The 27081-nt window shown below is 37.0% G+C and overlaps 1 protein-coding gene across 2 annotated transcripts in view; it reads right to left on the bottom strand.

The window, feature by feature from the left end:
- The window catches only part of FBXL4 (F-box and leucine rich repeat protein 4), a 55735-nt gene extending 39361 nt beyond the window's left edge, over nt 1-16374 (bottom strand). Inside the window, exons 1-3 of one of the 2 annotated variants that reach the window (XM_081140770.1) lie at nt 16222-16374; nt 2343-2450; nt 1107-1656 (exon numbers count right to left, since the gene is read on the bottom strand). In XM_081140770.1, the coding sequence (XP_080996896.1) occupies nt 1107-1618 (512 nt within the window). In that variant the 5' untranslated portion in view covers nt 1619-1656; nt 2343-2450; nt 16222-16374. The remainder of the gene's footprint in view (nt 1-1106; nt 1657-2342; nt 2451-16221) is intronic. The other variant, XM_081140769.1, reaches the window with a different exon arrangement.
- Between the last annotated feature and the right edge of the window lie 10707 nt (nt 16375-27081).

Genomic DNA, 27081 nt, shown 5'->3' on the forward strand with positions numbered 1-27081 from the left:
TATAAATAGGTAGAGCCTCTTTGGAGGGAGAGTTGACACTACATATTAAAATTACAAATACAGGGACCCTTGGCCCAGCAATCCTGAGAATTTATTGCATATGTGAAGTGACTCATGACAAGGCTATACACTGTTTTAATGTTTATAACAGCAGAAGTATGGAAACCACTGAGTGTTCATAACTAGGAGGGTGGTTAATAAGTGGGCACATATACACTGTGCTTTACTTGCAACTTAGAAAAGAATGAGTAAGCGCTCTTTGCACTTATGAAAAGATCCAATATCTAACACTAAATGAAACAAATAGGGTACAAAACAATATGAATAGTGTGCTTAGTTTTGTGTATGAAGAAAATAAGAATATATTTCTATTTGCTTATATTTTATAAATAACGTGGAAAAATCCAAAGGAGTGGATAAGTGTTTTTTTTTCAAGGAGGGAGGGGTGAGTCCTAGGCACATGCAGAACAGGGTACATACAAGACTGCACTATGCACTTTTTAGATTAGTGAAACACATGAATATACTAGTAAAATAATTATATTTTTAAAAATCAGCAGGCTAACTACAAAAATGAGAGGGGGGGCACTGCTATGTAAATTAAGGATGTAAATAAACAGGCTTTTAGGGAGAATGCATGAATTACTTAAAGCAACATTTATTTTTAAATAAATATACTTGTTACAAGAGCATTCACCTAACATTAAAGCTAATCCCCTAAGGATCTCCTCAAAGTATTTAAAAGCAGTAACAGGATGCCTGTTTGAAAATATCTTAGAAGCCATATTTGCTCCTAACTTCTCAGATTTTTCCATGTCCCACTTAGTCCAAATCACACTTTTCATTTACAGTAAATTCTGTGACACACAAATTTCATAGTCTATGAATATTACAGTGTGAGGTGTTATAGGTATGAAGAATGTATTAAATCTTCATAGTTGTGATCCTCCTTTTCCTATCAGAAAACTAAGGAAAAATTTTAAAATCAAATTTGTTTAAATTACATACGAGAATGCTCTCCAATAAAAAAAAAAAAGAGCCCTGCCATATTAAAACAACCAAAACCTTTCAGCCATGTGACGTGGTCATTAACAAATGAGTCTTACCTTACTTCAGCTGGTGGACTTGGGGAATAGGGGTTTGCAGAGCAAGCTAGAATTCTAATGACTGCTCCAGGATGATAGGTTTCCAGAACATGAACAGCTGTAGGATACACCTGTTGTTCAAAAGTAAGTTCCACATAGTCTTGGCTCTGAAAATTAGGAGGCGTCCTCTTGAACGGCAAGGAAGCACTAGGACACTGATCCCACCATGTTCCATAAGTTCGAAACACAGCTGTCTGCGTGAAGTCACCAGAACTGGGGAATACATTTGGTACACCTGCCAAATTCCACATGGTGTAGGACATGCTATTCTCACTTCCATAATGGGAACTAAAATCCACCACTTCTTTGGCATACTGGACCACCTCTGCATTCAGAGGGGAAGTCCGGCTGTTTGATTCTATGGCTCTGTGGCTGTTCATCATTTCTCCTCTCGCAGCTGTTCTGGCTCGGCGCCGCAGGCATAGATAATAAAACATGGTCAGAACTGTTAACATGGGGAAGACCGGTGACATCTAGATGTGAATTATGAAGCTTCAAAAGGTCAGGTGTCCTGCGAAAGACGCATAAACTCTTTGAAGGATGTTCTAAAAAACTGAATGGCTTGATAAAGTAAAATAATTTAAATAAGCAGAAAAATGCATGAAAATGAGGTAATAAACAAGCTTTTTAACCAATGTAATTTCCCAGAATGAAACTGAAAAAATAAAATTCACTATCAATGTGAACCTCTGGTATAATCTTTCTAATGTATTTTTAAGAAATCTAAATCTTGAAATGTATACAATTTTAAGCTATATGAGGAGCAAAACTAATATTATAAAGCAATGGAAGATGTATGACCCCAAAACCCCTATTTTTTACAAAATTATAACTATCCCTCAAGAAATACTAAGTCTTTAAACTCTTAAAATTAAAATTATTTAAAATATATGGTGAACCACTAAAATACTGTTGTAAATCCAAAAGAATCTTAGACATTTTATAATTTCACTTTTTAACAAATAATTCCCTATTGTTAATTATTATTCTTGTACAAACATGCTAAGTACATATTTCACATTATGGGAATATAGTTTTCTGGAGTTGACAGTTAATCCAGACCAACTAAATTAGCTGCCTTACACATCAAAGATCACTAGACAGTGTTTAATTTATAACTCTTAGCATTATTTGTTAGGGCAGTCCACGGCAGGCTGGCATCTGGTTTGTTGCCAGCCACTCTTAGAAACCACTCACCCCCAGACAGAAAGGTCACAGGATATGCAAGAGTTGGCACTCATCCATGTGGCCTGAAAATTTCATGTTGACTTCATGTACAAATGTTGATATGTGACATCCTTTTACCTGTAAGATAAGAATTTTAGAAAATATTTTAATTTCTAACTTAGGAAGTCAACTATCCCAAAAGATTTATCATAGATTAACAGCTACTTATTACACAGAACTTTCAAACTGAGTAGGTCACACTTTTCTGAATTTGTGGGCTATTATAAACAACTAATATATTTTGTTAATTTTATGAAAGAATGTATAAAAACATAATAATGAATCCTTTCTATACTGAGGTTGTAAATCCAGAGCTTATGCGTCAAACTATGCCAACAGACATTTTATTAGGAGCAAATAGTGTTTTTTAAAACTTGGATGAGTTTGCAACATTTAACCATCAAGAGGACCCCAGTTAGAAGAGGTCTGTGATCTTTGGGTGGCTGCCATTGTTCCTGGCCAGCTCTACCAGTTCACTACCCAGGCCTGACCCATCTACACCAAGTAGCTGACCTCTTGTCTACACAAACAAGAAATCAAGCATGCTTATTTTTGTATCTGTAAAGTTTTGAGCTTAACTTCACCTAAATCAAAGAAGGGGAATGTACCAACTTTTCTTTAGTAGAGCAATGTGCTAGCCTTTCTAAACTTTAGTACTAAGGCTATAAGACATTATAATTTATAAAACACATGAGTAGGCTTATTCTCTGGAATCTGCTGTACCACCTCTGTATCAGATATATACCCTACCTCCACAAGGGTCTACATAGAACTAAGTTTCTTGAAGGAGAGAACTTAGCCAAAGATCTTCATTTCTCAAAGTACTCAGCACAAAGTAAGCACACAATATCTGACATGTTGACAAAAAGGCAATAAGCAAACAAAACATTTACATAAGCTTAAAATAATTTAAAATGACCTAGCCGCATCCTTTTGTCTCTCCATCCCAGCCAGACCCAAACAGTGAAACGCTTGACAAAATGTAACAAGTAAAATAAACAAACAGCTGAGCTTGAAACAAGTGAGGAAAATCCAGTTATGAGAAACAAAGAAAAAGTCAAAGAGCAGAGAGCAGGAGCTGAAGCGAATATGATTCCATGGAACCAGTTACAGGCCTTAAGGGTTATAAGGAGACTTTCTAATACCCTTGCACAAATGCTATTTCAAGGCACAGGTCCCATTTGGAAGTACCTTCATAAAGCCAAAACTCAGAAAAGATCACCCTATCCATGAAGCCAGGAATATGAAAACTTAGTTCACTGGCCAGGAAGCCAAAGGAGATTGTGACATCAACTTAGGCAATGGGGGCAAGTCACCAGAGTGAAATCAGAACCCTCTTAGGCATGTACCATGCACAGAGTGTGCACCTAAATTCATACTGCCTTCATGGTTTAGAATCCATACTCCATCCCCAAGTCAAAAAATACAAAAAGAAGTAGCCCTGAACCGGTAATACTTTAGGACCTGTTGGGGGCAGATGGGAAAACCTCTTTGCAGGGATGCTTTACAACACAGGAAAGAGATTAAACCCTTTCTAAAGATGCATCACACAAAAACTTATAGACCACAAGAGAAAATAAACCACGATGAGGGACAGTCAGTAGGTAGACTCACTAAATGGAAGAATAATCTGAACAAGACTTTTTCTGGAGTAGCAAAGCATTTATTAAAATAAATAAGGTGTTTCTACAGCACATGTTCCTAGTGCTGATGTATCATGAATCAACAAATCAGGTTCGACTCAGGACATATAACACCAAGTGCTGAAGTATATAGGTCATGTTATAAATGTGGGAAATAGTAATCATCTAGTATTTCACTTGTTTATGCAAACATCTCACCTACCACAAGTATAGATCTGTCAAGTAAAAAAGTTTTACAACTGCACAAATCTCAAATCTTTTACACCAAAAATTGAAATGATACAGGTCTTTCTTTCACCATATATATTTTATTTCAAAATAAGCCCCCAGGTAAATTAAGAGGGATGATTTTTCAAAGAAGCTACTTGGTTGCTCTCTCTTTTTAAAAGAATAAAAATAATGAAATAAATTTAAATTATAAAAATGAAATTTAGGAAATAAACAACGATGTGTAAGTATCCAACTCAATTGACTGATCAGCTAATTTGGATGTTTGGTTCCTGGAAACCTTCAGGAGAAGGGCAGAATACCATCTGCCACAGTGCCACGGTGGATGGATGAATCTGACTGTATAATCTTTGGACATCACTTGTCACTCCACAAGTCTATAAATTGTTTCAACCAACCTCCTTTCACTCTCTTTATAAAACTGCATTTATCAGAAAGCAAAAGTTTTATAAAACCAAAGAAACATCTGCAAAATAAGATATCATCATTCACGTGAATGTTCATATTCTTGGCAAAAAGATTGAGACAAATTGTGAAAGTCAAATTCTATTTGACATACAAACCACACAAAGTTTATAACCATTTCCCTGCTAGCTTTTGACACTGCAGATTATGGGATAACAGCAAAAGCAGCAAGAGTGTCATATGGGTAATATCATTTTTAGGTTGTTAAAGTTAAATAAACTTTTGCATTGAGACAACATATATAAAAGTGAGTTATAAACTGTAAATATACTAATTATATGTTCAAATATCTTCAGTGTGCAAGAGAAATGTAAATGGATACTTTATTTTTTCCAACGAGTAATAATCCTTAGAGTTAATTTTTTGTGAGATAGAATTAAAAATGACCAAAAAATTTTTTTGAAAAAGCAAATATATTTATTCTTTTAAAAGCAAAAGTATTCCCAAAAAATCTAAAATAAAAAATCTATTTTTGTAAATAAACTAGGCATAGAAATAAAGAAAATGTTCAAACCTATTGTTATAAACATACTTCACTGATTCTAAACTCCTTTCTATCATCAAAGATGACACATAAAAGTGTTTTGGGGGTGGGGAAGAACATACGGAGGAGAAAGGATAGCTCATCCTACTTTTCCTTGGGAAGTGAAGCTGAAAAGGGGAATAGAGTCATAGCCTCAGGACTCATATGGACAGCGACGGCCAGTGCAGGATTCCAAACTGTCCACGTACTGTTTGGGCCTTTGCCAAGGTGTGAAGGGGATCTGTGATAACCACTGAATATCCGAGTGGGCAATAAACCAACGCACAAAATGCAATAACTCTATTTTGTGAGGAGAGTGGGATTGAAAAACAAAATTATTTTTCCTACCTGGTGCAAATAAGTATTAGTCTGGTACACTAAATTTTTCCAAAAGGATGATTATAAAAATATACCTTTTGGGAGACATTTTCTTTTCCAGTTCATTCAAAATGCTTCTTTAAAGACTCTTGCAAAAATATCCTTTTCCATTTAACAAAAAGTCAGAATTAGAAATAGGGTGACCTTTGTTTTATTAGTTGTTTAATTCAATCACTTATCTGCCGAGATTATGAAGTAGGAAATTCTTGGAACACAATGAGCTTTGATACCAGTACAATCAAGGGATGCAAAGCAACAGCCACTTTAACTCGCATCACAAGGCCTTCATACTCCTTGGGAAAAGACGTGCATTGTAGGACATGGTTTTATTATAATGCTTTATTTTCACTACGTCTTTCATATTATAAAATGCTTAACAAAGTTAAATAGTAAGATTACAGAGAAAGAAGTAACAGTGGAAAAGAGAAATTAAGAGGTACAGACAAGGGAGAACATATGTTTACTACTGAGACTTGAAGTGAGATGGGGAGTCGATGAGGCGGAGAGAAGCAGGATGGCAGGAGCTGCAGAGAAGACGGCTTGTGCTTCGGTAGAGGAAAAGGGAGGAAGGAAAGGACTTTTCATGAAATAAACAAAAGGAGGCAATGGGAATGAACTCGAGCGAGGGCCACGCAAAGGCTAGGTTCATAGTGTGATCAAGGAACCTGGAAAACAAGTTTAAAACTCAAGAGGATGCTCACCTTAAAGTGAAAAGACAGAAAAATAAGGCCAGGCAATACGGCAGTGTCCTATAGTGAAGGCAGTCACAACACAATACTTACTTGCAAAATATCCCGCAGAGACATGTCAATGAAGTGAGAGAAAAAGAGAGCATTTAGGCAGCTTTGCAGCACAGTACCAAAAGGTAAGAGTGCATAATGTGGTATTAACTGCAGAAAAAGAGGACGAACTTTAAATGCTATTTCTGTATCCTGCTGAAACTGATCAAGAGACACTATTTTGAGGAAAGGACTTTTCTGGTTGAGTCTAGAAATCAAGACATGGGAAAATGGAAGAAATGATTAATCAAGAAGCGTGGAGTTATAGTTAAATTTGGTACAGAGCTGACACTCATCAACAGCCCTCTTTCCAGGCCTTCCCCAGGCACCATATGCTTATATCTCCTTCCATCTCTCAAATAACTGCTTCTCAGTTTCCTCTTGGGTCATCTTCTTCCTCTCTCAAGTGTACTGAGGTACCACTGAAGGAAGGCTGTCTTTCTGATACAGTGATATTCCAGAACATTCCACCTACCCTGCCACCAGTCTTCACCCACCACACTTGCTTTCTCCCACCAGATGCACCTGTGCTTGCCACCGAGGCCGGGTCCCCTGCAACGGCCTTGCTCTTCCTCAGCCTGCACCCTCATCCAGCCTTCAGTCAGGTCCAGACCTCATCCTTCTCTTTGCTCTCACACGCTGTATGCTGAGATCATTTTATACCCTAACAGACAATAAATTCCTCAAGTTCAGAGAATGTGTCTTAATTGCATCTGCAGCCTTAGGGCCTAGTACCTGACAGTATATGTTCGAAGAACACGTGTTCTGTTTTTTGAAGATTGGCAGAGTAGATAGCAGAAGATAATGAAAATAAACACAGAAATAAAAGCAGTGGATCTTCACGATGAGGCACGTGTAGACCAAAACTGAAGCAAAAAGAGTTCCTTGATACAGAGAAAAAGGGAAAGATAGATAATAAAAAGCAAAGCACAAATAGGAAGCCATCCAATGAGAAATGACATACATATTAAAATTTTACTGCTCAAAGAGAAGGTAAAAAAAGTAGTAACCTCTCTTAGTATAAAAGGAGCCCCTAAATATGTACAAGACTTGACCTTGGCCACAAAGACACTATAATTGATATTAAAGAAAGATTCATGAAAGAGATGATTGGAGAGGTAAAAGAAACTATTTTCTCAAATACAATGATTTTTTTAGTACTCCAAATCTTTGTCAAGACCATAGGGTGATAACGGGGAACTAGAAAAACTACAGGTGAAAAAGAAATTAAGATGGGATAACCTAAGAACAAGAGAGAAGAGACAGTTCAAGAAAGTCAGTAATATAAGAACAAGGGTAAAAGCACAGGTTGATATTGTTATTAACAAAGGCATCTTTTTCCTTCATCATAATTATTCACATTCCAATGTACTATACTGAAAAATGTAAATATGTCAATAAGGAGATGTCTGTGATGGAATATTATGACTTTATGTGCCTCTCTTCCTCTAAGCAAATTCTCCAGTTAAAACATTTTAATTATGATTATAGTTTTCAACCAACAAGCCCCCAATATAGAATAAATAGGTAGAGTTCTTAACTGAACCAGGCAGATGAACAGGGAGAATACAGCCTCCAGTCCAGCTTTAAAGCTTCCTGAAACTCCAGGCAAGTAAAGCAGAAGGCAGGGGCACAGGAAGGAAAACAAAAACAAAAACGTAAAGGCCGAGGGAAAAGCTTGAAAACCAAAGAGACAAACAGTACCTCCTGCTCTTCCAGGAAAATACAAAAAGTAGTATTGGGATACAGTGGGCACTTCAAAACTTCTGCTGAGTTAATGAACAAATGGCGAGGACTTATCAAGAAGTGCTACGAAGTCAAACTAGGAATAGACTTGTCAGAAACAAGAGATAAGATTTAGAATTAATTTAAACTAGAAAATAATAATGGTTAGTTCTGCAGAATGTTTTCTCTCTACTCTTTCTTTCCTGGACTTTCTTCAACAAGCTTATCTAAATTTATGAAATATTGCAGGGGCATTTTCAGAGCTGGCAGGGACATTTATAAACTTTAGTAGCAAGAAAAAAGAATTAAAGAGTCAATTAAAAAAAACAACAAGAAAAGAAAAAGCAGAGCTGTAAAAAAGTGAATTGTGATTTTCTGATACAGTGGATCTGGAAATCCTCTTCTTGCCCAAGGCACTATATCACAAAGTGACAGGAAAAACATGCTTCTAATTTATTTCACAGTTATGATAATATAAAATACCTTATATACAAATGTCACTATGCCATAGTATCTATATATTTACCTTTTCTTCACTGTTTAATGATGGGTACAAATAAACCATCTGAATGGGAAGAACTACGCACTTAGAATACCCCCAAATCTTTGGCAGATACACAACTTATATTTAACTAAAACCTGGAATATTAAAAATTAGGAATATTTGGTTAAGGATAATTTTAGTAGACTCACTAAAGAGAGAAAAAAATCTATTAAAATTATAAAGTAAACATAAATTTACGTTAGCCAAATACTAGTTATACATTTTTGTACATTAAAATAAAGAACATTTTACATAATAAAAATATGCTGAATTTAGTTAGCTTCCCTAACAAAACACAAGCACAAGATCATAGGTATGCCACTGCTAGTCATTCAAACTAAAAGAGCAATTAACTAAAATAGTGTAATACTGTTAACTTTGGGGTATATTTACATTCCAGAAAATGTACTCCATTTTAAGTGTACAATTCAATGAGTTTTGACAAAGGCATATACCAATGTAACCAGCACCAGAACCAAGATATAGAATATTTCTATCAGCCCAAAAGGTTTCCCGGTGTCCCCTCCCAGCCACCCAACCACTCTCTGCACCTAGTAAAACTGATCTTCCTGTCACTATAAATCAGATTGTCCTTTATTCTAGAGTGAGATATTAGTGAACTGTATACGTATTCTTTTGTGCCTAGTTTTTCCCCCTCTGTACATCTTTGAGATTTATCTCTGTATCAGCCATTTGTTCCTTTTTATTGCTGAATCATATGCTTTATGTGGATATATCCATTCACCTGTTAACAGACATTTCAGTTGTTACTAGTGCCAAAATGGTTCCAAATGGTAGCATTTCACATTTCTACCAGCATTATATGAGAGTTCTAGCTACTCCACAGCCTCACCGATAGTCAATATTGGCAGTCTTTAGCCATTCCAGTGGGTGGGTGATAGCTTGTGGTTTCAATTTGCAGTTATCAATTGACTAGTAATGATATGGAGCATTTTTTCATCTCCTTAATTAAATACTCAGAAACCTAAGCATATACGTTCTTTTTCACAGGCAAAAGGAAAGAAACCATTATTTGTACAGTTGATCCTGGAAAATATATGGAGTTTGTATGATGCTGTCTTTTAAATGCAGTCTTTTAAAGGTTAACCATTTATATCTTCTTTAGTGAAGTGTCTTAGTCCATTTTTTTAATCATTTTTTTTCTCATTTTTGACTTGTAAGAGTTCTCTATACATTTTTTCTTTTAAAATTTATCTTATTGTTGATAGTAGTACAGATGTACCCCTTTCCCCCCCATTGACCAATCTTTATATGTTTCACAAGTATTTTCTTCCAGTCTGTGCTTGCCTTTTCATCTATTTGATAATATTTTTAAAGAGAAAAGTTTATTAACATAAAAATTGTTTAAGTTCAACTTATCTTTTCTTTTCCTTTTATGGCATATTTTTGTATGTCCTAGCAAACATTTTACTTGAGTAGGTAGTATCAAGCATAGTTCCAAAAGGGCAAACCCTGGGACAGACAGTATTTAATATCTTACATCTGGGAACAGTTAATTACAGATTAATAAAATTTTAAGATGATATCAAATTGGATGCTGCAAACACTTCCAGTGGAATGCAAAATGATAAAGCCATTTTGGAAAAGTTTGACAGTCTATTACCAAACCATACACTTACCAAACCATCCAGCAATTCCACTTCTAGGTATTTACCTGATTGTATCGAAACCTACACTCAAACAAAAATCTGTACACAAATGTTTATAGCAGATTTATTCATAATCACTTCAACCTGGAGACATCCAAGATGTACTTCAACAGGCAAATGGATAAACAGTGGTACAACCATACAATGAAATACTACTCAATAATAATAAGAAATGAACATTGATTCAGGCAACAGCATAGACAAATGTTAAAATGTATTTTGTAAATGAAAAGAGCCAAACCCAAAGGGTACATATTGTTCAATTTCATTTATATGATACTCTGGAATAGGCAAAGCTATAGGGAAGGCAAACAGAATAGTGGTTGCCAGGAAGTCACTGGAAAAGACCAGATTGACTATGGTAACTAAAAAGGGGCCACACAGGAATTCTTAGGGCAATGGAACTATTTGGTATGCTTTTGTCTTCCATCTTTGTTTTGGGCAAGACAAGTCAAGTTGAAGATTTGATACCCTAGTACTGGCTTGTTTGTGGGCATCCTAGCTTATTCGTCTGTTCTGGACCAGCACACCCTAAAAGATACCTACTAGTTTCCATGTCCTGCCCATTCACTATGCCCAGGGCAAAGTCTGATCACCGAGCCCCAACTATGCACTCAGCCTTAGGGAACTACCTTCTGGAAAAGAGAACAGTGACTTTTATGACTTCAGAAATATTCCCAACCAGGACCAAATCAGTCAATATAAATCTGCATTGATAAATATGAGTAGAATTAGCCATCTTGAAGATGGGAGGAACAAGTTGGGCAATTAGTGCAAATGGTCTCTAATGTAAGTTAAAGCAAAAAATAGGAAAATAGTTTTTAAATAGTTAATTCACTTTAGTGCGAATTAACAGGGTATAGGATTCATAAATAAGAACAAGCTAATTTAAAATAACAATTAAGAAATTAAAGACATGATGGCCAAATAAATTGAAAATTAAAATGGAAAAAAACCGATAAGTGACCTGGAATACAAAAGAAAAAAACCAAGTATCTACCAAAAATAAATTCAAGAAGAGATTGAACCTGACAAAAATTCAAGAAAATGCTAGATGATCATGTAATACTTTAGAAATTCTAAAGGATAAAAACTGACTAAAACTCTTATTCACATAGAAACAAACAACAAAATAAAAATATCTCTGGATATGCAGGTATACTTTCCATAACTCTTCTTAAAAACATTACTCAAGCCTTGGCCAGGTGCCTAAGTTGGTTGAAGTGTCATCCATACACCAAAAAGGCTGTGGGTTTGATCCCCAGTTGGGGTGGGTATGGGAGGCAACTGACCCATGTTTCCCTCTCACATCAATATGCCTCTCTCTCTCCCCATTCTTCTCTCTCTAAAATCAATTTAAAAAAATATATCCTTGGGTGAGGATAAAAAAACAACATTACTCAAAAAAGTATTTTAGTCAAAAAAGAAATGTAATGTAAAAGGAAATAAAATCGATAGAACCAAGAATGGGGGAAGGGCAAGGAGTCAAAGTGTCACCTTATTAAATGGAGGTGTGAGGGTAATAGAAAGTCAGTTATACATGGTTCTAGAATTTGCAAACCTGCAGGGGAGAAAAAAAAAGTAAATATGAGTAAGTTAAATTTTCCTACTAAAAGATAAACCCTTTCGCACAAGGAATCCTTGTGATAAAATGGTATTTTGGCTATGTGTGGTGGTCGTAAGATCTACATAAAACTGTAGAGAACTAAACACATACATATAAAACTGATAAAATCTGAGTATGGTCTGTAGATTGTTTCAATGTCAATTTCCTAGGTGTAATATGCTATAGTTAGTTATACAAGATGTTACCACAGGAGGAAACTGGATGAAGCGTACACAAGGTCTCTCTGTATCATTTCTTATAATTGCATGTGAATGTATAATCATCTTTTTACACCATGGAATACTACGCAGCTGTAAAGAAGAAGAGTCTCATACCATTTGGGACAGTATGCATGGACCTGGAGAATATTATGCTAAGCGAAATAAGCCAGAAAGAGAAAGACAAATCATGATCTCACTTATATGTGGAATCTAAAGAACTTAATAAACTGATGAACAGAAATGATTCAATGACATGGAAGCATAGATCAAACTGACAAATCTCAGAGGGATGGAGGAGGGTGGGTAGGTGGAGGGGGAGAGATTAACCAAAGAACTTATATGCATATATGCACAACTCAAGGACACGGACAATGGTGTGGAGAGGGGCTGGGGAGGGAGATGGGGCGGGATGGAACGGGTCATTGGGGAGAAAAAGGGACGTCTGTGATGTTCTGAACAAAAATTAAAAAAATAAAAAAAGATCTTTTTTTAAAAAAAGATTTTTTACAATGCAAATAAATAAATAAAGATATACTTTCAAATTGGGAGGAGTGAAGACTGAAAGGAGAATGAAAGTCCAGCTGTATGATGTTTGATGTGTAGAGAGGCAAGTAAAGCAAAATGCTGAAAATCAACATATGGGCAATAAAGACCTATCTGGTATACACAAAACTGACACAGATGGCTATAGTAATATCAGACAATGTAGACTCCAAGGCAAAAATCATTAAACAGGGCAAAAAATATATTTTATATTTTGTAAGATTAAAATCCACTGAAGAAAACAACTACATATAGTAATCTATAAGGATAAATTCAATCAAATTCATAGTTACTGTAGGAGACAAACATATTTTGCTTACTGATTTGTCAGTTTTGAGAAAATAATAAATAAGGAGATAGTATGTTATAATGGGTGTGTCAAATCAAAACAACAGGGAAAGGACAGTTTATCAAAAATGTTTTAGGAAAATGCACTGACATTTAGAAAAGTAAATTTAGACTATTATCATAGTCACCATTTTTTTAAACCTAAATATATAATATAAAATATCCAATAAGAGAATATGTGCAAAGAATATTTTAATAATAATGGGGTGGAAATTCAGAGGCCACAAAGAAAGAGAATAGCACAACTGACAATATACATAGTAAAGATTTCCATCTAGCAAAAGCTCCCAGAAACAGCATTAAAAGAACAAACTATAAAAAATACTAGTAAATGGCATACCAAGTCATTAATAGGCACTATATGTAAAGTGCCATTACAAATCAGTAAGTAAAAGAGGAACACTTTGACAGAAAACTAAGCAAAGAATATAAACAGATAAGTAACAAAAGAATACAAATGACTAATAAACATTTACAGATACTCAATTCCATCAATAAGCAAAGAAATACACAATTAAAGCAGTAATAAAGTAGTATTTTTCATCCATAAAATTACAAAAATGTAAAAAATGACTGTATCATCTTAGCAGCAATGATTTTGAGACAAGTCTTCACAGGTCTCTCACATTTCTGCATGTCTTATAAGCAGGGGCACTGGGGGCCTTTGTTCCAGACTATCTTTTCAAGGGTGTTTCTAGAGCAAAAATCCTTGATAAAGAGAAGCCTCCTTCTGGAGGAGAGGGCAGGTTGGTTCACTTATCCAGCATAATACAAATAATGTTTTTATCTAGGGCAAAGGTTAGGCAGCTTTACTTGCAGCCTATTATGAAAGATTCAGGTTCCCTAAGCTCAGGGTTCTTCTCCAGTAATGCACTCTACTGCGTGTGCTAGAATCATATGGCCCTCATCACATCACCCAGTGCAAATTAGGGTTCAAGGAAGCAGCACAAGAAAATGATGATCCTCTGGCTACTTTTATTGCCATGCTTTGTCTCTAACCCAGGAGTCTCATGTCTTCTGCCAGCATCCATGAGATTGCTAGCTTGCAAGCAGGGTAAAATCTCAGCCTTGACAATTCTTGGCAATGACATGGCAGCAGCATTCTCATAAATTGTATAAATTTGCTCTTACAACAACCTTTTGAAGAGCAATATGGAACAATCTATCAAAATTTAAAACATAGCTAGCCTTTGACCCAGCAATCCCACATCTAAACATTTACACCAAGGAAATAAACAAATGCACAAATATACACATACAAAAATGATCCCTGTAGTTCTGTTTGTAATAGAAGTAAATTTGGAATTGGCTAAATATCAACAGGGGATTGGTTATATATTAAAATTTGGGGGTTATTCCTACAATGAAATACCAAAAAGAATTTTAAAAGATAATGTTATATACAGTGACATAAGAAACTTCAAAAGGAGGGAAGGTTAAAAAAAGAAATCAACTTACCCCACTAAATGTGCTCATTCCAAAAATATTTAGTGATGTTTACAGTAAGGCATTGTTTGAATCCCTAGACATTAAAACACATTATAAAGCTAGAGTAATAAGAGCAGCATGGTATCAGCAAAGGAAGTCAGAGAACACTGAACAACAGTTCAGAAATTCCAAGATAAAGAAGAATTACAGCCTAGGATAAATATAGTATTTGTTATAAAGCTGGGAAAAGTAGAAATCAACAAATAATGATGGGGTCACTGGCTACAAATTTTGCGGGGGGAGTTAGAGCCTTACTTCCTTTCTTACCCTAAATATTGTTAAGGTAGGTTAAGGATTTAAAAATGAAGGATAAAACCATTAAAAAATGCTGTAAGAAGACGGAGGCAGATATACACAATTTATGGAACAGTCTAAGATACCAGAGTTAGAACCATGCGGTTAAAATGGATTCTGTAAGAGGCTGAGGCAATGAGACTAACTCAATAAAGAAGGGGCAGTTTTTGTTAAACTGTTAAGCAGTTAGCAACATTTTAAGGTGCCATTATACAGGAGGCTATAATTGCACTACTGGATCATGGTATTAGTAAAAAGAAATTAACCATCTTACATTGAGCTGACCTGATTTTCAAGCCCATAATAAAAAGGAAGAGCATGAAAATACAGGGTTCAGAAAAGTCAAAATTTGGGACAGTCGTAAAAATTTCTAAAAGCTGGTACTCAGAAAAGAGATGTGGAAAGAAAAATCCAATTCAATGAACAATTACAGAGTGCCTACTATAGGGTGATACACATTGCCACTGGAAATAAGTAATGTCCCTTTCCCCCAAGAACTTAAGGTCTAATAAAGGACTATAGGAGTATCGATGTATCGGAAAATCTCCCTCTACTCGGCCAAGAGGTACAATATGTAATACGGACAACAGGAGCATAAAGTGAGCTTTAAGGGGAAAAAAATGTGCCTATAATCTGAATTTAAGAAACCGAGGAGTGCAGGCCAGGAAGCAGTAAAGGCAACTTGTGTCCTTGAACAGACCAGAGCAAACAAGATCCCACACCTGGCGTCAGTGAGCTGGACTTTCTAATTACGCGTATATTTCAATTAGTGAATGCACCCCGACGCTGGGGCAGAGCACCTGGGAAGCCGTCAAGGAAATCCCAGACCACTCCCCTTGCTAACATGTTGACAGGGAGGCAAAGCGGACGTTCATCATCACAGTGCACTCTAAGGACACCCCTAAACATAGAAACAAGGCTGCTGCCGGGCATCTCGTGGCAGTCAGTCCTCAATAAAGACATGGGCCTGCTCCGGCAGCAGTCATGGGACCCAGAGGAAGATGAAGGAAGCGCACACAGGAGCAACAAGCACAGGCGTGCAGGGGGCCCACGCGGGGCTGTAGGGCCACCAGGGACTGCGGAGGCACCAGAGCCCGCAGAAACCGCGGTGTAAACAACCCTGCCCGCTGGCACGCCCAGGCAACCTCACGCCCCGCGGGCAGGCCGGGGCCAGAGAAGCGCCCGAGGGCGGGAAGCTGTTTCCAGGGTCCCCACCAAGCTCCGCGAGCGCGGCGTGGGCGGCGGGGGAGGGGAGGCGAGCGGGACCTCCGCCGCGCGCCCAGGCTCCCCGGGCGCGGCGCCGCGCTCCGCCCTGGCCAGGCCCAGCCCCAGCGCCAGCGCCGAAGGAAGAAAACGGAGACCCGCAGTAGGGAGAAGTAAAGAAAGGGCCGTACCCTGCAGGGTCCGGGAGAGCGCGCGCCGAGGGCTTCACCAGCGGCCAGACGGCGCGGGAAGGCCCGGGCGCGAGGGCGGGCCCCAAACTCCCGCGCTCCTGCGTGACCGCGGCGCGCCCAGCCCAGCGCGACCCGGAAGGAAGACGCGAGGGCCCCGAGGAGGGGCGGGGCGGGGCCAGAGGGAGGCGGGGCGGGGCCAGAGGGAGGCGGGGCGCTGCTCAGGCGGGAGGCCCGCGGTGGCGGCCGCGCCGCGCTCTGCTGCGCGGAGGGTTCCCAGCCCCCGGCGTACTTTATAAACTGTCTAGTGACTCCCGCCGGCAGTGGTTCCAAGTCCACTGCGGCAATAATCTCTCTCGTACCACCCTGCGGCCTGTAGCGTCGTCCTGCTAGGGCGTCTTCAGTCCAGCGTTGGGGGATCAGGCGATGCCTAGGGATTGGCCCTCAGGAAACGTGGAACAAAGTTATGCATTGGAAAGGTATAATTCACCAAGTCTGCAAATTCCTGCTGCTGCAGATACAGATCCTTCCTGCAGGCTCACCTCCCTCCCAGCGTTCAGAAGCCGGTGATCATTGCCTCTGACGGAGGCGCTCTCACCGTCTCCTTTACTCAGTCGCTTTTAGTTTTCAGTATATATATAAAGGTGGTGTTATATATATATATATAACACCACCTTTTTAAAAGTTTGCATCACATTTATCTTATTACAAGGTTTCCATTAAGATAGAAAAACATTGAGTAATGACAAGATGTTGAACTACACAAACTTGCTATCTGATTGCTCCTAAAGAGGCAAGTAAGGATGTTTATTTTTAAATTATATATATGAACTGAGCTGATATATGATGTGCACTTTAGATTGTATACGAAACGGGAAATTAACAAAAGGAATTGGCCCTGACCAGGTAGCTCAGTTGGTTAGGGCAGCACCCCCATATGCCAAGGTTGCGGGTTCCACCGAGGTCAGGGCACATACAAGAATCAGCCAGTAAATGCATAAATAAGTGGAACAACAAATCGATGTTTTTTGTGTGTGTGTGTGTCTTTCTCTCTCCCTTTCTCTCTCTAAAATCAATCAGTAAAAAAAGTTTTTTGAAGGAATTGAAGGTTAATCCTCAACCTCCTTTGAGTGTGGGCAGCATGAGTGACTTGCTTCCAAAGAGTATGGAGGAGTGGAAAGTAGCTTTATTGTGGAGAAACCTGGCAACACTACACTGGCCAGATGAAAGTTAACACCGTTAGCGATAAACCAGGTTGATAGCATGCACCCTGATACGTGTGAGGAGATGGGCACTTCCTCCCTGGGATATTCTTCCCGGTAAGCAAGTCTAACCTTGAGATAACATCAGAATACCCAGATATCCTACAAAATGCCTGAACAAACTGTCAAGTTAATGAAAAAACAGAAATTGTTGGACCAGATGGGAACTTAGGAGACAGGACCAGTAAACGTAATATGGTATTTTTAGTAGGACCCTGGACCATGAAAAGGACATTAATGGGAAAACTAGTGAAAGTGGAAAAAAGAATGAAATTTAGCTGATAGCAATGTATGTACCAATGTTGGTTTCTTAGTTGTAACAGATGTACTATTGTAATTTAAGAATAAGGGGGAAGTGGACGAGTAGTGCACATCCACCCTCTGTAGTATCCTCATTGCAACTTTTCTGTAATCTCAGTCCATTCTAAAAATCAAAATATTAATAAGGAAATAAAACTGACCCTTTCATGGTTGCAGATGAGACTTAATTGAGTTGATGCCTTCAGGGCACTCAGACCCAATCTAACTAAAGCAGTTTCTCATTTCTGACATAATTCCAAATAAACTTTTCATTGAAGTATAAAATATATTCAGAAAATGACCAAAATATGGGTATAGAGCTTAGTGTAGTCACCACTCAGATTAAAAAAAAAAAAAAAAAAGATAACTACTAGTACTCAAGCCCCCTCCGTGCTCTCCTAAATATCTACCCTTTACTCCGCCCCAAAGGTAGCCATTGTCCTGACTTTTAATACCAGAGATTAATTTTGCTAAGTTTTTGCTTTTAAATAGATGGACTCATACATTATATGCTCTTTTGATTCTGGCTTCTCTCTCTCAACATTAGGTTTGTGAGAGTTATTTATGTCATTGAGTGTAGCGGTAGCTTCTTGAATTTCTATTGTATAAATATACCATAATTTATTCATCTATTCTACTCCTGATGGGCACTGAGCTGTTTAATAATTTTGATTATTACAAACAATGCTGCTATGATCATTCTTATGCGTATCCTTTGGTGCATGACCCTCCATACATTTTCAGCTTCCTAGTGTTTAAGAGATGTAGTAGTTGGTGCAGTTATTTTATTTAGTGTTTTTGTTTGGTTTGTTTAGTTTTGTTTTTAAAGGCACTTAAAGTGCTGCTTAGAAAGTATGCAAGTTTATATTTAAGGAAAGGAAAAGACTAGGGCAAAGTTCTATTTCTGTGACTAGGTGAAATTTTGGTCATCATTGCTCAATCTACCCTCCCCCCAATATTCTTGTCTCAAGGTCAATGCCATTGCCATGCTTTGTTTGCTGGGCAGAAGAGCCAAGTGAGGCCAAGGAAAAGGGCAATACTTATCAGTTAGTGATGGCACTGATTTAATGGGTGAACTAATGCCTAGTTATTAAGTGGAATGTGGTTTGCAGCTGAATAGCATCCCACGCCGTAACAGTACGATTACAAATAAAGGAAGTCCCAACAAAGCTTAATTGTGCATAAAGTCACCAGCTCAGCAAGCTGGTTATGCCCCATTCTATGTTAGCTTCAAAAGTTACAATGTTCTACTCAGACAGAGAGGCGGGCAAAGAAGGGGCAGGTTCAAAACTCTTCTTTGTCTCTAATCTTGAAACACTCATCATCATAACCCTTCACTATTTTCAAGTTTTTTATATTTATTTTAAAATGAAATGTCTACCAATTATAAACTTTTGAGGTGAGGACTATGCATGACAATAAGAAACTATATCAGAGAAGTAGAGATATCATTCAGCACACTGCAGAAAGGGCCAAAAATGTCTTCGCAATGAGCTCCCTTAGGTTTTCTATCATTGGTTCCCAAGTAAGTTTTTCTATCAAGCCAGGACCTCTCAGAAAATACAACTCCAGGCATTTTTTACAAAATGCAGCAAAAATTATTTACCTCTGTGAAATCTTAACTAGTTTGTTGGAGAATGGTGTTCAGTCAGTGATATTAGTTCAACGTTTTTAATATGCCAGTAGCCAAAGAGCATGAATAACAGTCAGTAGGAATGATCTCTTAGCGCACTTTTTTTAAACCTCTTATAGTCAATAAAAAATTTCATTTTAATATTAATCTATCATAATATTAATCTAGAAACAGTTACAGTCATGAAGAAGAAAATAAAAGTTTTAAGCAAGAAATAAACTCAAAAGTTATGTAGTCCAAACCCTTTTTTTACAGATGAGGAAAATGAGGCTTAGAGAGGTTAAGTGACTTCCTCAAATCATAGTGTCAGAACTGTCAATGAAACCTAATTCTCTGGCTTTAAATCCAGTGGGTTTTTAAAAATGATACCACATTACTTTATGATTTAACAAAAACTTAACTAATCATGCTCCCATATTACCATATCCTTGAAGTAACTGAATACAGTAGAAAGAAAACTGAACTTGGGAGTAGGCAGACCTGTCTACCCATCTCTGCCCTGTATGTAACTCTGTGATCTTGGATTAGTTACAACTTGTCTGAGCTTGTTCTCACTTCTGTGAACTGTGCCCAACTTGCAGGCACTGGAAAGATTTAAAAGACTTCATATATGTGAAAGCACTTTGTGAGCTATAAAGTAGTATGCAAATGTATGAATATTATTAATATTTATTAAAACGTGTTGAAGATCAGAAATTGAGTCTTTCCAGCACAAATTGTCAGAATAGAACTTTCAAATTTATTCTAGTCTAATCCTTTCAATTGTTACCAGATGAGAGAAAAGCCTAGAAAGACTGGATAATTTACCCCCAAATTTATGGCAGGTTGTTGGCAAAGCCAAGACTCAAGTGAAAGTCTCTTAACTTTCAGCTTCCAGTGAACAACTTCTAATATCTTTGAGAAGTGATTACTAACTAGAAACCAGTAATATGGTTTAAAATAATCTCATAAAAGTTTAGACTGAATTTGAACAGGCCTAGAAGGGAGACCTTGAAATATTTTTTAAAAATTATTTTAAAAATAAAAACTAACTTATACTGTTTGTACTGTTTTGACTTGTACTGTTCCTTTTTATGTAGCTTGGATCATTTACTTTAAAACTTAGCATTAATGAAAGATTGTCAGTGGTCAAGAATAATGTAGGAGAAATACCACCTGGAGACAGTAGATAGAATAGATCTCTTCCTGAAGTAACCTCAAGCCTATGGTTCTTTGATGGATGGAACACTCAGCTGTGAAAATGAAGCTTGTGACCATTGCCCCAGGTAGTCCCTCTTCTTCCTACTTTTTCCTTTTTTTAAGTGAACTTTTAAAAGAGTTCCTGTGTGTCTGTATTAAGCAGATCCCTGTAGTCTGGTCACAAAGTGACATGATAATCAGTAGAAAAAAAGCAAAGATTTTCTGTCCATACAAGTAAAGCAAAAGTGATATGTGATTATCTGAGAATTTCAATATTAATGTTCCATGTAATTCAGTCTTCAATCTCTCATAATTATTGTGTCCTCGGTGGAAGATTTTAGGGGACTAGATTATCCAGATCAGCAAACAGTGTTCATCCATTTATTTGTGTCCTTGCACAACTATGAATGTCCCTTTCCCATTGTAACATAATCTGTGTATTTAGAACAAAAAAATGATGATAATAGAATTTTCTGAGTTACCCACGTCTTTTGAAACATAAAGAAGTGTATCCAAACAAGACCCTCACATATGCTGTCTTCACGAGATTCACTTCAGATCGAAAGACACACATAGACAGAATGGAAAAAGATATTTCATGAAAATGGAGACAAATAAACAATAAAAAGCTTTGGTAGCAATACTTACGCTAGACAAAACAGACTTTAAAACAAAGACTACATATAATAAGAGACAAAGGAGGACGCAGCAATTCCACTTCTGGATATTTATTCGAAGAAACTCAGGTCACTAAACTGAAAAGACATACTCCACATGTTCATTGCAACATTATTTACAGTAGCCAAGACATGGAAGCAACCTAAGTGTCCATCAGTATATGAGTGGATAAAGAAGTGGTGCACATACACGATGGAATATGACCCAGCCGTAAAAAAGAATGAAATCTTGTCATCTGCAACAACATGGGTTGACTGAGAGGGCATTATGATAAGTGAAATAAGTTGATAGAAAAAGGCAAATGCCTTATGATTTCACTCATATGTAGAATCTAAAAAACAAAATAAACAAGCAGAGCAGAAACAGACTCATAGATAAAGAAAACATTTAGATGGTTGCCAGATGATAGGAGGGTTGGGGACTGGGTAAAAAAGGTGAAGGGATTAAGAAGTACAATTAGTAGTTACAGAAGTACAATTAGTAGTTACTTTACATGGGGACGTAAAGTACAGTATAGGGAACACAATCAATAATATTACAATAACTATGTATGGTGTAAGATGGGTACTAGATTTATTTGGGTGATCACTTAGTAAGTCATATGATGTCTAGTCACTGGGTCGTATACCTGAAACTAACATAATATTGTATGTCAACTATAATTGAAAAATAAAAAAATTATTAAAGTTAAAAAAGAAGTATATCTTATTTTTTGAGCCATAAATAAATATTTTCCCATCTAGTTAATATAAGCAATAAAACATATGTAGTAAATAAAAATGACTCAAGAGTAAGTTACTAAGTATCATTTAAAATGAAATCTTTGCAATGATTGATGAACCTTTACTATAAAGCTTCCCCCCAAACCAGTACCCTTTGACGATGCATTTCCTTCGCCCAGCAGTTCTGTGTCTCTAATGGATAGCATGTGAAAGGACAAACATAATCTGACAGAAGCTCCCTAAAAGTGCATCTTAAAATGTCATCCTTTATAAGTTATACTGTTTGGGTGTTTTGGTTAAAGTCCTCAGTATCCTGTTGGGAGAAATTCCTCTACTTCAAAGTCATCATGGGGGGGAGGGGGAAGGGGCACATCTGTAATACTTTCAACAATATACATTTAAAAAGAAAAAAAGAAATATAGAAAACAGATTTTAAAACAAGGCTTGCTTTTTTTTCTGTTACAAAGTGATAGGTTCTCCAAATTTTGAGGAGAAATTAATTTTCCTCTCTAATGGTCTCTCAAAATGTTACCAAAGATAAAGCTCCCTACTATATACTATTCTCTAGTTATTTTTTCTTGCTTATTTCAGCCTTTAATGTTGAGATATTTGATTGCTTTAGAGGAGGGGTCTTTTCCTCCAGATCAAATGACTCACAAAGAAAGTCACCAAGAGAAGAGGGTGAGAAGCCAGGATGGGCTTCTGGCAGCGTTCCCTCTTCCTCCCGCCTCCTGGCCTCCTGCCCCCGGAGAATGCCTGCGGCTGCCAGGACAGCGCAAACAACTTGGAGGTGGGCCAGACAAGATTTAACAGTGGTCAGTTGGGATCTATCTGTTATGGAACTGGGCACTTTATTTACTATTTACTAAATAGATTGCTATTCATATGGTGTTGGACTATTTTATAGAATGAGAGGTCTTGAGCCAATTTTAGATTTGTGCGTCCTATTTCCCTAATAATGAATATTTTTCCATAGCCTTTAGTACAGCTAGAAAGCAAGCTTAATGCAATCACTCAGAAGTATCTCTTTAGGGAACCAACACAAACAAGTATTTGAAATTCAGAAGAGTGGGTGTTTGAGCTACTTTCTTTGAAGGTCATATTTTGAGAATGGGAGGGGCCATTTTTTGTAAGGACAATATCAGTATTTTATTCTCTCCTAATAAGAATTTATGTTCATTTAGAGCAGGAGTTGAACCTCACATACAAATTTTGTTTGGTGTCTTTTTCTATTCCAATTTCGTCTGTGCCTCCAAATACAGATGGGAATCTAAGCAGGAATTCTTTTATGTGGAATGCCTGACAAATAGTATTTACAGTAAAAAATAGTAGAAGTCCTATAAGCCAATACTTTTCAAACTTTAATGTGCAATAGAATATTTTTCAGGTACCAAAAAGGAAGAAATCTTCCCATTTGTGAGACCATGATGAACCTGGAGCACATTACACTAAGTGAGATAAGCCAGATAGTGACAAGTACTATATATCACTTATATGTGGAATCTAAAAAAGTTAAATCTTTAAAAAATAGAGAGTAAAATGGTAGTTACCAGGGGGTGGGGTAAAGGTTAAAGTGACAGTGTTTAAGGGTACAAACATGTAACAAGTAGTAAATAAGCCATAGAGACTTAATGCACAGTGAAATGAATATAGACAATAACATTGTACTATAATCATGTAATGCAATAAGTACCACTAATGTAGTTCAATCATTTTATAATATATAAATGTGTCAAAGTAATATGTTGTATACTTAAACTTACACAGTGATACATGTTAAATTTATTCAATTAAAAAAATAACTTTAATGTGCATATGCATCTCCTGACTAGTATGTTAAAATACAATTTCTGATTCTGGGTCGGAGCCTGAGTTCTGAACTTATAACAAGGCCCCAGATGATCTGTATGCCACTGAACCCTGAACTACACTTTGAGTAGAAATATTTAGGCCATTTCATTTGCAGAATATCGTATCTGAACTCTGCAGATTTACCATGAACAGCTGCTAATATTACAAAGCAAAACCTCAACTTTCACTGGAGACTTGAACAAAGTAAATGGATAGAATCTTATTAAACATTTGTGTTGACTCCTTTAGATAATTTTAGATTTCCTTGGGAATAGAGGGAGGTAATCCATATTCTATTTTGGCTTTACTGAAAAGGCACGTGCAAGAGAAAAATCTATGTGGCGATGGCACAAGTGGGCATACCTTTAGTCTCAGAAGACTATGCTGGCCCATCTTTCAAGAGAAGCCAGCAGTCAATATTAGAAGAGTTTGGGGGGTAGAATTCTAAGCATGTACCAAGACTACATGACCAATTTAACTTTCTACATGTCAAAGTTCTCAACCAATGTGTCACGCCTCCAGCTGCTATTCTGCTCCAGCCTGCCTTTGTTTGCACCAAGTGCAAGTGTAGCGCAGGAATGAGGGCAAAGGAAAAACATCAGATTTGTTATTCACAGCAACAGCTCCAAGCCCAGACAGCTCCAAAGTAAATCCAAGCAAGGTCTTGCTGTGACTTTGTGACCAAAGACTTAATGTTCTCATACCATTAGTGGGCTCTGGCACTTTATCAAACCTGTGATATTGACTAACTACCAGTAATTGCTGATTTATGGGCAGAATTTCCTCAGCTTTGTTTTCTTCAAGACTCTAATACAACTTCATCTTCTGAAAATGTGTTGAATCAGTCTGTTCACATGCTTTGCTGTTGACATATCTAAACAGAGGACATCTTGCTCTTTTACCTGTTGCTGTTAAGATGACCTTATAGTACTTTACTTACCTTAAGTTATCTCTTTAAAAACACACACACACATTTCTCTGTTTTCAGGGAAGGAAATTAACAAAATATAGCATGTGGAATATGTTTTATTGTTCTATAATTTTGAAATCTCTTTCCTTAAGCAAGATAAGATAATGCTATAACTAGAAGGATTTCTAAAGAGCATCTACTCCAGGATGACAAGTGGGTGTTGCTTCCATTGCCCTCCAACAGAGGGATGAGGGCAGATGTGCTTTTGATTTTCCAACCCAGATCCAGTATCAACCCTAATTCCTACTCCATGTTTTTCTTTTTTTCTATACTTTTTTCTTTCTTTCTTTTTAAAAAAATTTTTTATCTGGCACCATCCACATAGATACAAGTACCAACCAGGCCTCAAAATAATATCCAAGGAAGGATTAAAGTCATATTAAGAGCCTAGGACAAGTTACTAATTTCACCTTGCTTTCAAACTTCCAGTACCCCTATTTCATAATTAACCAGCACCTGGAATGCCCAGAACCACATACATGCCAACCTTTGAACCTCAAGCATTTCCAAAGTGGCCAGTGTTACTACTGGGTGCTTTGTGCCTGATTTCATGGTCACGAAAGATCATGTTATAGAAACCCTCGAAGCCATACTACAGAAGGTCTATGACCAAGCCACAGTTCATAATAGTTGGACACATAGATGTCCAACTAGTTTCCACTTATATCATTTTCCAGAATCAAAGCCTGCAAACTCCTGTCTGATGCCTCCTCCATCTCTCCTAACCTTCCTTGCTCTTTGCATACAGCATTGGGAGGGAGGCAGAGGCTGATGACAGCACCATTTGAGACCATATAATATTTTGGAAGTGTCCAAGAATAGAAATTTATTTTGTCCTGTTTATTTCTGGATTCAGGAGAGCACTAATTGCAGCTAAAATGTCTGGAGCTGATTTAGATTTCTCTTTGGCAGTGTGACCTTGACTGAGCTACTTCACCTTCTTGGTATTTTGCGGATAAGGGCATCTTCTCTCAAATGTGGTTAATCAAAGAAAAAAAGCAAAAGAACTTTTCTCTCTCAACAAGAAAGGTCCTAGTCTATACAAACACAAGGAATTATTAAGATACTGATCTTTTAGGGCTGAATTAGGTGTGATTGAATTTTATGCCATTAAACATGCATGTTCAGTGATTTTGTTATCGGTGGGTTGATTCTTGGTATGTTAATGAAGACCTATGTATAGTTTTCTTGATTAACTCATGGCTCAGGACCCGCTACTTCAAGCACCAAACTAGATTCAGTTTTTTGAGGCATTGCATCCAATATCTCAATTATTCATCTTAGGAATTAGTGTAAAATTAACACAGATCCATGTTCATATGGAAATAGATGGGTATGTTAATTGGAATGCTGTGGCTGGAAAAAATCTTGCATAATGAAAGGATTGATATTAATATTTTTGAATAGATGTACATTATATTGTTAATAAGGAATAATTCATTCATATGTGCTTGTTCTAAACAATTATTTTATGCAGTTTATCTCAATTCCAAAGTAGAAACTATTCAATATACCTAGCAAGTATTTTGAAATAGAAATGTGATAACACACTTTTTAACTTAAAGTTATGTTAAAATATTGAAATTTCTTTCTTATCATATTTTCTATCACTTTTGATGTTCAAATTTGCACACTTAGTCCCTGTAAGAGTTTATTAATTCTCATCAGAACTGAATAATTTGGGTACACTTCCACTAACCATCCAGATTAAACACAGGGTATGTAATAACTTGCCATCCCTAAAATCCCCTGCTTCTCCCAGGTAGGTCCTTAAAGACTTTTCTGAGTTTCATCCAAAGTTACACCTAACTAGTGGAACAATGACTTATTGAAATGCCTAAGGAAATGAGATACCACATTACACGTAAATATATATGTGTATATATGTATACACCCATACACACACCCCGAACACAGGTTGAGTCCTCTAATCAGTTTTAAATTTTTGAAGCTTATTGTAACATAATATAACATAAATTATAGAAACCTTTTTATACTATTATATCCTTTTTATAATGTTTCGCCATTCATTTTCATTTAGAAATTTAATTCAGAAATTTAAAAAAACAAACGTGTATTGAGGGTCTGTTATGGGAAAGGCTTTCTGCTAAATGTTGTGAAGGACATGAAAACTAATGAGGGCTTCCCTGTGCACGTACACGCGCAAATATCCGTGTGTATAAATATCTTATTCCAAAGGAGATTTAAAAGCATTGTGAAGAAAATTCCGTGTGAGCATAAAGCTGGACAAGATTGCCACTAAGCATG

The sequence above is a fragment of the Miniopterus schreibersii genome (assembly GCF_964146895.1).
Source record: "Miniopterus schreibersii genome assembly, chromosome: 6".
NCBI classification, from domain to species: Eukaryota; Metazoa; Chordata; class Mammalia; order Chiroptera; family Miniopteridae; genus Miniopterus; species Miniopterus schreibersii.